Source organism: Crinia signifera, chromosome 3 (assembly GCF_055691185.1).
Source record: "Crinia signifera chromosome 3, ASM5569118v1, whole genome shotgun sequence".
Lineage (NCBI taxonomy): Eukaryota > Metazoa > Chordata > Amphibia > Anura > Myobatrachidae > Crinia > Crinia signifera.
This window is the reverse complement of record NC_139219.1, coordinates 143,238,399-143,251,752: the sequence shown is the minus strand read 5'-3', so window position 1 is coordinate 143,251,752 and position 13,354 is coordinate 143,238,399. Positions and strand designations below refer to the sequence as shown.

Genomic DNA, 13,354 nt, shown 5'->3' with positions numbered 1-13,354 from the left:
GCTTCATTTTTTTTTTTTGTCACAAGGTAGATATGTTCAAGTGATCACCAACATTTATTTACCACTTAGATCTGTCTGATCTACTTAGAAGTAGATCAGACAGTTGGTTAAAGGTTGTGATTTGTTGTATAAAAATGGGGATATGGTCATTAGGTCTACAGCAAGTTGGTCGACAAGCGTTGGGTTCGACAATGTTAGGTCGACATGGGGATAGGTCGATATGGGTCTAGGTGGACATGGGTCAAGGTCGACAGGTCATTAGGTTGACACAAGCATTAGGTCGACAGTCAAAAGGTCGACATGGGGTTTTACCACTATATTTTGAGCCGAGAGGCGGTATTTCATGCCCTATTGGACAAAACGGTGTACTTTGTGAGTATGTGCGCACAACAAAAATCCAAAAGCAGCTGGTCAACAGTTTCAAGGTGCCATTCAACAACATCTTACAATGGAATACAAGGCAGTAGATAAAAACTGTTAGATTAGCACTGATGGTGTTCCCAGAATAAAATCCTTGTGAAAGTGTCACAATGAATAAACAAGGGTAATGTCACCAATAATAGTCCCCTGTAGAATTTCCTGAGATTTGAATCCTCCACTGACTACGTCCTCACGATGTCGGTGAATATGTGGGAGGATACAAAATGGCAAGATAGTGCGTAACTTTAAAAACAAACAGCTTTAATAAGGTTTTGCACTTACAATTTGAATGGTGGTATAAGCATAAAAACAAATCGCTCAAGGCAAACTGCGGTCACAGGTAGGTCCAAAGGTTCAACAGTCCCATCCAGTTTCCGGATACTGCAAGGGGTCAGAGCCGTGGATCCCGCCGATGGATGCCATGGGAGCGAATATATCAAAAGGCAAAACACGTTAATGCATTTCGGACCGGCAGGTCCTTCTTCAGCAGCGTGTCCTGTATCGAGCCTTTCTTCCTTATATACGGTGTCTGCATAGGGGATTTTTGGGGAATCCAACTTATCACCCCCAAATGGCGCACCAGGGATTTAGATAAAAGGTTGGCGCAGACAGAAATGAAATGGATTCACCGTTTAAAAACTCTCGTTCCCGAGGGGTTAAACGGAGAATTTGAACTAAAACATTTCTTGTCTTAAAATAACTCTTTGCTGCTAACATTAACTTTGCTGCTAACAATAATATTTTTTTGCTGCTACTAATTATCCCTCTTGCTTCTATCTATAATTGCTGCTATCAGTATGAGTTGCTATCGGTTAGTGCTGCTATATATTTTAAAATATAGGTATTCCCTGACCATCTCTTTTTATTTCATGTTTATGAATTATATCCTTCTTAATGTATTCTTTTTAATTCATGTTTTTATCATTGTTGTTAATATGTGAGTGTACTTCATGATGAAGAGACCTGGAACGCAAAGACATCCGTTCTTTGAAACGCATAGCCGTGTCTGTTCTGATATCTTTGATCCATGCGTATGTGGAACGCATGGATTAACTAGTGGCGGAACGCACTGCCATTTTTACTGCGCCGAAAGGCGGAAGTTAGTGATTGTCCCTACGCAGACACTGTATATAAGGAAGTAAGGCTCGACACAGGACACGCTGCTGAAGAAGCGTGTCTTGCCTTTTGATATATTCGCTCCCATGGCATCCATCGGCGGGATCCACGGCTCTGACCCCTTGCAGTATCTGGAAACTGGATGGGACTGTAGAACCTTTGGACCTACCTGTGACCGCAGTTTGCCTTGAGCAATTTGTTTTTATGCTTATACCACCATTCAAATTGTAAGTGCAAAACCTTATTTAAGCTGTTTGTTTTTAAAATTACGCACTATCTTGCCATTTTGTATCCTCCCACATATTCACCGACATCGTGAGGACGTAGTCAGTGGAGGATTCAAATCTCAGGAAATTTTACAGGGGACTATTATTGGTGACAATACCCTTGTTTATTAATTGTGACACTTTCACAAGGATTTTATTCTGGGAACACCATCAGCACTAAACTAACAGTTTTTATCTACTGCCTGGTATTTCATGCCCTACCATCCACTAGGGCGTGGTGGGAGAATAAAATAGTGTGCCGAGCGCAGCGGGATGCTTTGTATTGGAAACGGTGTCCATGTCGACTGTGTCGACATTCGGGTGAAAAACCCTATGTCGACCTTTTGACTGTCGACCTAGACCCTGTCGACCTATTGCTTGTGCCGACCTATTGACGTAAACCCATGTCGGCTCTATTATTTGTCTAATACAGGTTGGGTATCCCTTATCCGGATATGCAAACCAAAATATTGTTTTTTAAATATTTCGGGTTTTTGGGGGTCCCATCTGGGTTTTTGTCTCCAATACTGAAGGAGGCCATTTTTGATATACAGATTAGGCATACGCATGGGGTGTGCAGCTCTTCCAATGGAGCTTTCTGGCACACCCGCTAATGCGTGCATAATTAATTGGGTGTGTCCCAGGAGTCTTGCTAAAACCTAGTATAAGGGACAAGACTGCTCCTGCCTGGTACTGCTCAGCTTGAGCTTCAGAACGCAATGGTGCACCACTTTGGCTGCACTGTGAGATGGAAAGCTTATTCACGCTGCAGACTACTAACACTTGTGAGTCTGACCAAGACCGGCCATTGTCAGACTTTTTTTTTTTTTTTTTTAAATGGTGGGGGGATGAAAGGGGGCACACCAAGTTCCAACTTGCATCGGGGCAACAGGGTTGAACTTAAGCCTATGTGATATAGGATAAAACCTTCATTATGTCAGAAATCCTTTCACTGATCATGCTGTATACATCACATTTGAACTTTTTTTCATTAACAATGAGAGGTGTTTCCTGAAGGATGTAAAGGTCCATACACACTGGGTGACTACTGTATGCCGGCTAATGCCAATGGGGAGATGGGAAGGGACAAAATCCCTACTATTTTTTTTTCATTTAACATTGTAATATATTATTAAAAACACATTTTAGTAGTTTAAAAAAAAAAATCTGAGTGGTTTCACAGGGTTAAAATCTTCAGCTGGTTAATAGACTATGGAATTATAGTAGAGGTAATGCTCCATAGAGGTGTGTGTAAATCTTACCTTAAAACCATATTGTCTAAATGGCCAGATGACTACTAATGAGCAAAGTATTTAATAATACTAAATTCAAGTATGTATAAAATTGGCATGTGTTTATGTGCAACACACGTGGACATAATGCACTATTCGCTCCCTTGTGTTATTTGATGCTTTAGGAACTTTGGGGCAGATGTATTAAGCCTTAACAAGAGATAAATGCAAGGGCGATAAGGAGAGATAAACGTCCAGCCAATCACCTGCTAACTGACTTTTTTCAAACACAGCCTGTAACATGGCAGCTAGCAGGTGATTGGCTGGACATTTATCTCTCTTTATCACCCTTGCATTTATCTCTTGTTAAGGCTTAATACATATGCCCCTTTATTCTGAAAACCATCAGTTGGTCTACAGTATAGGTGTGCAGAGGTGGGCCCCATATGCTTCTGGCCCCCCTAGCATTGGCACTCTGTGCACTCACTTTAGCTACACCCATAGCATGAAAGAAATGACTCTTACCTAATAAACTGGTACCACTTGTCTGCAGCTGAGGGCTCGGTGCTCCTGTAAGCCAGAGCTTAGCATGAGGTGACAACAATGAAGGGGATGGTTGCAAGACATTAGATCCAGTCTGAAAATAATTACATTAGAGAATTAATGTTTTGTAATGATATTGAATGCAAAGGATCATTTGTAAAAACAAACTCTGAAAAGTTACTAAGCTAATAAAAAATAAACCAATATGATCACTTGAACAGGAGCATTGGTGCAAGACTTTATTTTATTAAACCCATGAAACAATATAAAAGGGCACACAGACTTTATCAGCCCAGAAAACACTTGAAAAAACTGGATGTTTTCTACTATATTATATACTAGAAATAAAATAACAGTATATTACAGAACACATATGTGGCCGGATGTATTAAAATACATTGTCACGTTATCACATACGTACTGACATATGGGATTAGCATCGCAATGTGGTGACAGAGGCCCCCGCAATACCTGTGATGTGGTTGCACTGGGGTCTCAGTCACCTCCCTGGGCGCCTCCTCCCCCCACCGGCGAAATCCTAAGCAGGCTGTCCCCGGCACCTCCTCTTCTCCCTTGCAGCCCTAAGGACCTCCGGCCGCGTTGCTAGGGGGAGGAGGGTTTTATCTTCTGGGTCCAGGGTAATCCAGGGAGGGGGGGGGGGGGTTGGGGGGGTTTGGCATATGCGGCAGGTGGCAATAAGGAGCCCATAGGCTTCTATAGAGTATCGCCACATTATGGTGGCCAGCGAAGATGTGGCGGCCGGATCTTAGTACATTTGAAATTGTGGTAAAACTGGGGGTTTTACAGCATTTTTCCCTTAGTACATCCCACCCCTAATCACATATAAATGTGTTGAATATATGTCCCACATTTTCTTTTTTTTGGACTGAAAGAATGGATAAACTAGTCTAATGGACACAAAGAATGGGCCTGATTAAATTTTGGTCACTCTAGTGCTAATGTCGCAATATACTGATGTTTGGTACTTTGCGCATGTGTCTGATCCATACTGGCCATCCTGGGAATTCTGGGATTGATCATTTTTTAATCCCGAATTTCGGGATTGAAAAAATGCCCCAGGATTGGCTTCCCTAGTTGCAGGTGATCCAATGCAGCATCCTTGGACGTAGAAGATGATTACACATGCATGCTGGATGCATCTATTTATAGAGACAGGGGTATTTGTCACTCACACAGGACTGTGCTCTTATACTGAACGGACACTTATAGGACCCCCCGTGAGTGACCAATAGAATATTATGTCTGTTACACAAGGTTGGGAGGTGTGCTACCACTGGACAACAAGGATATATGGACGCAGCGTTTCAAGAAGAAACAAGAAAAAGGATTGTCCTTGGTGTGGTGCATCTATTTATACCAGACACCTCCTGCTGCATTACCATTCAATATGTTGGCATTGCTGCTACTTTCAAATCCACAACTGGCACACCACTAATGTTTATATGTTTGTTTTAAACTGTCAGAAGTATCAGGTAAAAGTTAGATACTGGTGATATTAGAAGTATTAATATCAACTTGTTGTCACACCTTTAGGGGCTCTACTAGTTGGTGGTAGATGGTTTAATAGGGTAAAATCTTGCATTTGCTGTAGATCAGGCATTCCCAACCACGGTCCTCAAGGCACACCAACAGTGCAGGTTTTAAGCAGCCCATACACGCTGCTTTCCGTTTTGCGCGGGTCTGAAAGGGTGTAAGAATCGTAGCGTCACTTTCACTGACCACGATTCCCCCTCAGACGCCGGCGGCTGTTGACACAGACCAGCAGCGAGTTGTCCCATACCGGCAGCACTGACAGAGTAAGAGACGCGCAGCTCACTTCTGACCGCGATCTCTCGCCAGTGACAATACGGACACTCACAATATGAAATACGGTGAACTTTCACTAAAAAATATTATCTTTAAACTGCCAGCCTCTGGAACTACATTCTGTTTATATGCAGCAATATTGCAAATGGATGTTTTGTGGCATGAACTGTAAATAACACTAAAACCTCCTATCAGTACTCCCCTCAGTCTTTGACATATATTCATTTTAATAAAATGTTGATATATTTACTGTCTATGTATATGAGAAACTATCAGTAAAAACGGGTTGGGATCATTTGGTCTATTGCATTATGGTAGAAAGTCATTAGGTCGAATCCATTAGGTCGACATGCTAAAAGGTCGACATGATTCTAGGTCGACATGGGAAAAGGTCGACATGATTCTAGGTCGAAAGGTCATTAGTTCGACAGGTCATTAAGGCCCCCATACACTATGCGATTTTCGTCCGATTTCATCCGATTTCGGCCCTTTGGGCCGATAAATCGGATGAAATCGGCCGAAAATCGCATGTGTTTGACATCTGATCTGATCTGATGCGCGTTCCCGTGCTCATCAGATTGGATCAGGTGGTCGTACCTGCAGAACATAAGATATATCGGAATCTGAGCCATCGTGGGTGCTTTTTAGCACCCACGATGTTTCAGATGCGATATATCTATATGGAGCACTCTGGGTACCTCCTTCAGGTGCGCGGCCATCCTCCAACCCCTCAGTGACATTAGCAGCAGCCGGCGTCACAGGAAGGGGCAGACGCGATTGGAGGGAAGAGGGCAGAGGGCGGCAGTGACACACTCTTCCCTGCTTCAATCTGGAATGACAGGCAGCACGTGCTTTAGAGCCCGGACTCTCTCTCTCCCCTGCTGCTGAATATAAGAACGGGCTGTAGAGCCCCCACCCCTCCGTTTCTCCTGAATGTCTGCACAGGCTGTAGAGACCGGACCTCTCCCCTGCTGCTGGACGAATGACACCGTGGGCAGCAGAGCAGAGCCCGGACCCCCCCCCCCCCTCCCCCTTTCCCCAGCTCGTATAAAACTAAATAAACTTTGGCTTGTGAGGAGAAGTGCCAGACAGTGGTGTCTGTTATTTAGTACTAGGAGACGGACACAGTATATGTGTCAGTGACTGTGCATTAGACATTCACAGGTCTCTGCTGCTAGAGGTCATGCTGTCTGTTCTGTTCTAATACTGGAGGTGCAGTCTTCAGTTGCACACCTTTGTTTCATATAAGACCACCCTAAAAGGACATATAGAATATTTAATGGAGCAGATGATACCAGTGTACAGACGTTGCAGGACGTTGCTCTATACGGGAAGCGAGACGATCGACATATACATCCATCCGACAGGTAGAACATGGACGCCTGTATATGTGTGTGTGTGTGTGTGTGTATATATATATATATATATATATATATATATATATATATATATATATATATATATATACACACACACAAATACATTGTATACATATATATATATATATATATATCAGTGGTGCATCACTCCAATAATGGGAGCAAAATGTTAATACTGTAACAAACTAACAGTTCCCTCCAGATGACAGCAGCGCTGTTGCTATGTATAGTTCGAGTGGCGGCGGCGGCGCTGTACAAAAAGACTGCAGGCATGGAGTATAAGCCAATGTTTCAGAGCCAAGTGGCCCATTTATCAAGGTGCAGAGTGAATCAAACGTCTCTGATATAAATACGTGAGTGAGTTGTTCGTGTCTCCCGCTGCGGAACCATGCTTGGTGTCTTTTTGTACGAGTGACGACACCCCCCGAACTACATATACATATACCGCCATTCTCCTTTCCTCAGAACAGTAAAGGTGGGTACACACGTGGGCAATATTGGCTGAAATCACTGGGAATATGGTCGCTGAGCGACCATATTGCCAGTGATTTGGAGTGCTGCTGGCGATAAATCGCCAGCTGCGCGCTCCCGTGTGCACTCCCTAATGGTCGCAGGAGCATGCAGCTTCCCCCGGTGCTGAGCAGGAGGTCAGCGGCAGAAGGATTCCCTTCTGCTGCTGCTCCCTCCTCCCTTCGCATCCCTCCCCCCTTCTCCGCTGCTGCTCCCTCCCTCCTCCGTTCGGGTCTCTCTCCCCCCCCCCACCGTGTGATAGCAGCAAGCAGACGCTGCTGCTCCCCCCGCCCCCTGACAGTAGCAGTGTCTCCTTTTCATCGCTGATGAAAAGGAGACACTGAGCAATATGATTCCTGGCAATATATTGCTAGCAATATATCGCTAGCAATCATATTGCACCGTGTGTACACAGCATAATACCTGCAAGGTATAGCACTGTTCAGGCCACTCCCTACAGCCATCCCATCAGATAAATCTGATGGCACATCCAATTTGCGTCAGATAAATCACGTGATTAATCACATGTGATAAATCATATGTGATTTATCTGACACAAATTTGATGTAAAACATGGCACATCAAGTGTCAAATTGTATGTAGGCCTCCTGGGAAGCTGCCGGGGAAATTCAAGGGAAATCAGATGCAATTTTACAGGTCAGATAAATCTCATAGTGTATGGGGGCCATTAGTTCGACAAGGTCATTAGTTCGACATTGTCTATGTCGACATTCACAAGGTCGACATGGGGTTTTTCAGTTTTTTTACCTGAATGTCAACACAGTCGACATGGACACAGTTTAAAGTGCACTGCATCCCCTCGCATCGCTCGCTGCGCTCGCTATGCGTCGGGCACGGTGCCTCGCTACGCTCGGCACACTATTTTATTCTCCCACCACGCCCTAGTGGATGGTAGGGCATGAAATACCGCCTGTCGGCACATGTTGGCTCAAAAAACAGTGAAAAACTCCATGTCGACCTTGTGAATGTCGACATAGACAATGTCGAACTAATAACCTTGTCGAACTAATGACCTGTCGAACTAATGACCTTTCGAACTAGAATCATGTCGACCTTTTCCCATGTCGACCTAGAGTCATGTCGACCTTTTAGCATGTCGACCTAATGGATTCGACCTAATGACTTTCTACCATAATGCAGTAGACCAAATGACCGCATCCCGTAAAAACAATGTGGTAAAAGTATTCACATTACATCTCTCAGTAACAGTGGACACACACTGGAAACGCCCTAATTAGGGATACCTAGGGAACAGGTATTGAACCTCCCTGAATTTGTGAATTTATTTATACAAAGATTGCCCAGCACACCAGAGTACTGGGGCTGGAGCTGTGGGGTTGAAGTCCTGATTAAACTGGGGTAAATTGAAACACCACTGTTCATTTTACACACTTGTACCCCCTTAAAAACTTTAAACGAGGGACGAGAGTGTATACTGATAGTAAACAAGAGTCACACATCCACATCTGAATGCGATCTCTCCACAGAGGCTGATACTGATATGCAGTCTAAAAAAGCAGCATATGGCAACGGATACTGGCTTAGATAGTGTGTGATTTATACACACCACCACTCGCTGACATCTCCATTGTCTTATATGAGCACTTACCCTAAATAGAACTTTCTTAAAGAGAGGGTATAAAGTGACCAACTGCTAGAGGACTATTTGAATAAGACACTGACAATAATAGTGATACTATTTATTTCATTTTAGTCCTCTGCAGTAAAGCGGATACACACTATAAGACGCCCCGACCAATTCATACAGGGGAACTAACATTGGGGTTCACCATAAGAGGATAATATCCCCTTTTTAAAGTTTCCTACTTTCTATGTACCTCCTATGGTCAATGTTATTATATGTCGCAGTTCTTTAAATGAAAATTATTAAAAGTTACATTTTATGATTGTTTTTTCTTTAAATATCCTGAGTGCGCCACAACAAATGACAGTCTTTTCTTACTCTTGTATTCATGTCAAATTTCCTGTCCTAGTGGCAGCACACCCCACATAAACAGCAACACTGCTATCATTAGTGATATAGGGGTCAACGTTAATTTTTTCCTGTGCGACTGGTTACAAACCCCCTTTTTGTCTGTATATCAATCTGCACATTAAAGCATGCAGAGGTCCGTGACCTGGGAGACACTCCCTCAAAGAACAGTGAATACAGCCATATTAGAACTATTACGTTCCTATTGGTTCAATCCCAAAACACAAGTGTCCGGATGCCTGACAAAGGGGCAGATGTATTAAGCCTTAACAAGAGATAAATGCAAGTGTGATAAGGAGAGATAAACGTCCAGCCAATCAGCTCCTTACTGACTTTTTTCAAACACAGCCTGTAACATGGCAGTTAAGCTGCCCATACACTACTCGATTTTGGTCCGATTTCGGCCAGATCAGTCGGATCTGGCCGAAATCGGACCAAAATCGGCTAGTTTTGATGCCCCCTCAGATCCGATGTGCGGTCCCGTGCGCATTGGATCTGCGTTGGGTGGTCGGACCTGCTGCACGTCCGATCACCCGACTTGGGACCTAGTCTGTAGTGGTAGTGGGGCGGCAAGTGCATGGTCCGGGGCGGCTCTGCAGAAACACTGCGCAGTGTTTTGAAAACAATTCAAACGATAGGCCTGCCGCTGATTGGCTGAGGGAGAGAGCGCTCCCAGCCAATCATCAACGAGGTCACTGATTGGTTGAGAGCGCATCCTCTCTCAGCGGCCAGCCTATAGTTTGAATTGTTTTCAAAACACTGCCGCCGCTGACCGCACGTCTCCTCAGTGACCATCCAGCCGGACACTGTGGAGACTCCTGCCCGCCCTGGACCCCATCCAGCTCGGACTCCAGACCCCCTGCAGCTCCCCGGGAATTTACATGGGATAAATCGCATGCAATTTATCCCATGTGAAAAATGGCACATCAAGTGCCAAATCGTAGTGAGCTCTCCCGGGGAGCTGCCGGAAGAGCTCAGAGGACATTAGGTCCGACTTGTCTTTCAGACAAGTCGGCCTAATGTATGGGGGCCCTTAGGATGTGATTGGCTGGATGTTTATATCCAACTATCACCCTTGGATTTATCTCTTGTTAAAGCTTAATACATCTGCCCAAAATGTTTAGGTCAACAGTCAATAGGTCCACCGCAAAAGCTAGACATGTACAAGCACTACAAGGAAGAGGTTGTGACTTTTTCTGAGATTTATTTTATATTTTTTGTAACCTTTTCATACTTTACAATCTACATGGACTCTAATTGGAGAGTAAATTTACGAAGCTTGTAAAAGTAAAAAGCGGGGATGTGGCTCATAGCAACCAGATTCTAGCTACCATTTCTCTATCCCATTTTAAAATCAGATTGGTTGCTATCGGCAACATCAGCACATTTCACTTTTAGAAACTTTAGTAAATAGTACCCCTTAAAATGCATATTACAACAAATGCTCCCCATGTTAATTCAAATATTTCCTAAACAAGATCTACAGATGGAGCGCTCCGTCAGGCGGTAACACACGAGCGTCTCACACGATTGCGCATCCCACCGTCAGCAAGGCAGTGGGGAGCGGCTTCCCTGCCCATCTCCGCTTCAGGGAGACAGGGAATGGGAGCAGCTAGTGGGGGCGGATTCGGAGGGCTCTGACGGAATGGGGCGCGTGCGCCACCTTCTGTTGGCTGGCACAGGGCGTGATTGGCGATTCTATCGCCAGGAGCAGCTCCATTGAGAGCTGCTCCATCTGTACAGTCAACATGCTGTTGTACAATATTTTTACCTATACTAATGTCAATAATTTAGTTTTCTTTGACATATTAAAGATGGTCTTACAAATCTCACAGACTCGCCATATGCAGTGAAAGAGGGTCACCTGCTAACTTTGTGTTCATTTACATTTCTCTAGTTTTTGCATACATGTTGCTGTACAAAATGCAAACTCTTCTATTATACTTTCACAATAAAAACAGAATGGAAATACACCCTAATCTCAATAAAAGAATACAAGGCTTACTGTACTTTCATATCAAAATTATCATACAGATTCAAAGCATGTATTTTAAATATATATTTTACATAACATACAGACGTAAACATGTATAAAAATGCACAAAGGAATAGAAATAAAACAGAAAAAAAAGGTATAACAAAAATAGAAAACATTCTTTACATATTGTATTTTGTAGACTGTATATCATATCGCAATAGATGATAATAAAAATACAACTCCTATATCATTTAAAAATATATATATTTTGGACTATTTCAAGCAAGTTCACTTGTCAGACTGATCTCACTTCTAGCAACTGTGCATATGTCGCAGCTTGCAAACAGAGGTCCTCGCTCATCGCATTGTACAGCGACAATTTGCAAACTGGCCACAAATAGTTGCATTTGCGAACACATAACGCATTCCCTATGAAACTTTTTGCTAGTAGGTACACGTATTGCAATTGCATTTCCACAAACAGTCACAACCGTCGCAAAGATGAGCGCATCTGTACGTAACTATTAGCAAAAAAAGGACCATTACAATTCTATGCACCTCAGCCACATCTCTACCTGAGCCTAAGTGGGTAAGTGGGCGCTGATAGTGATGGCTACAAGTGGATTTAGAGGGTTGGTATGGCCGAATAGATTTGACCAATATTTAATGTAGGTGAAGATACTGTATGCATTTATGCAGGACCATCAGGCATTTATATGGCCAAATTGCATGTGAGTCCAGTGGCAAACGCAGGATTTTCAGAAGGGGGTTTCCAGAGGGGCGGAGCAAAGCACGGAGATGGACACTTAAGTGACCCAGTATATGCCGGTAAGTATTATAGATAGACCAAATGTATATAAATAATAAGAAAAATAATATATATATACATATACATACAAACATACATACATATACATACAGGGGCATCAACAGCAGTGTAGGCTCCTGGGCCTAACAATGTATTGGGGCCCCTACCGATCCTCCAGCGGTAAGGGTGGGGAAAACTTTGATGTCCCCCGGGTGGTAGGAGGTATTATATCAACCGCTCAGCATGTAGGGCCTGGATTAGTAATTTCCACTAATTACCCCTTTACTGCACAGATGGTGGGAGATGAGGTGGGAGAAGGGGGCATTGGGCTGAATGAAGGGGCCCTGATACATAACTTCCAGGGTGGTAGAGGATGTTTAATATGAAGAGGAGGGGTGTATAGTGGAGTGGGCTTATTATTCATAATTTTCTGGTGGGAGGACAGCTTGCTTGACTGCAGATATCTCCAGTTTCCAGTAATAGATTTCTTAGATTTTAATGGAATTAAAAACAAGAGAATCCCACCTACCAAATTTTATTGAGGACTAGGGGATGAGAGTTCAGGAGGCAGAGCAATCTGCCCACGAGTATATAATACTACATACCAGGTGTGTGGAGCTGGAGCAGTAACCAGCTGCTGGAAGGCTGATATCTCTGGTTCTGGGAACAGTAGAGACAAGCTTCTAATGTCCATCAAAGGAGCAGAGTCCCAGCTTTTGGAATATACCCTCAGAAAAACTCTATGTCAGAGAGAACCTGAAATATGACTCGGAAAAGCAATTAACAGGCTTGGATGGGGACCACTGCTTTAAAGTCAGATATCTCCGGTTCCCAAGGGCCGATTTTTAAAATTCTTGTACCTATGGAAAGAGGGGACCCTCAGCTTTCAGCCTAGGGACCTGAGACTCCTGGGGGGTTTCTGGGTACTCAGAAACCCCCCCTGCGTGCGCTACTGGAGTCTGTTCCAGAACATTATAGTTACACATGAAAGTGTCACAACACACTTGTGGCTATCTCTCTTCTTATAATGTAAAGTTTTCTAAATTGCTGTACAAAATAACTTTTTATTTTCTCAAAGGAAAAAACGTAACTTGAAATGAGGTTCCTGTAATTAAAGACTTCTTTATATAACAATAATCTGCCTATCCCGACTTCCCTCTATCAAGTCTCCAGAGCTGATGCCATAAGCCCCGTACACACTTACTGATTAGCGCCACTACCAATATAGTTAACTACTGTATATTGGTGGTGCCACAGGGAA

General features: G+C 43.5%; 1 protein-coding gene across 6 annotated transcripts in view; it reads right to left on the bottom strand.

Annotated features, from left to right (window-relative positions):
• Positions 1 to 13,354, bottom strand: part of AHI1 (Abelson helper integration site 1) — a 274,949-nt gene that overhangs the window by 121,827 nt on the left and 139,768 nt on the right. For all 6 annotated transcript variants that reach the window (XM_083176645.1, XM_083176644.1, XM_083176648.1 and 3 more), the window contains one exon: positions 3,560 to 3,671. In XM_083176645.1, the coding sequence (XP_083032771.1) occupies positions 3,560 to 3,671 (112 nt within the window). The remainder of the gene's footprint in view (positions 1 to 3,559; positions 3,672 to 13,354) is intronic.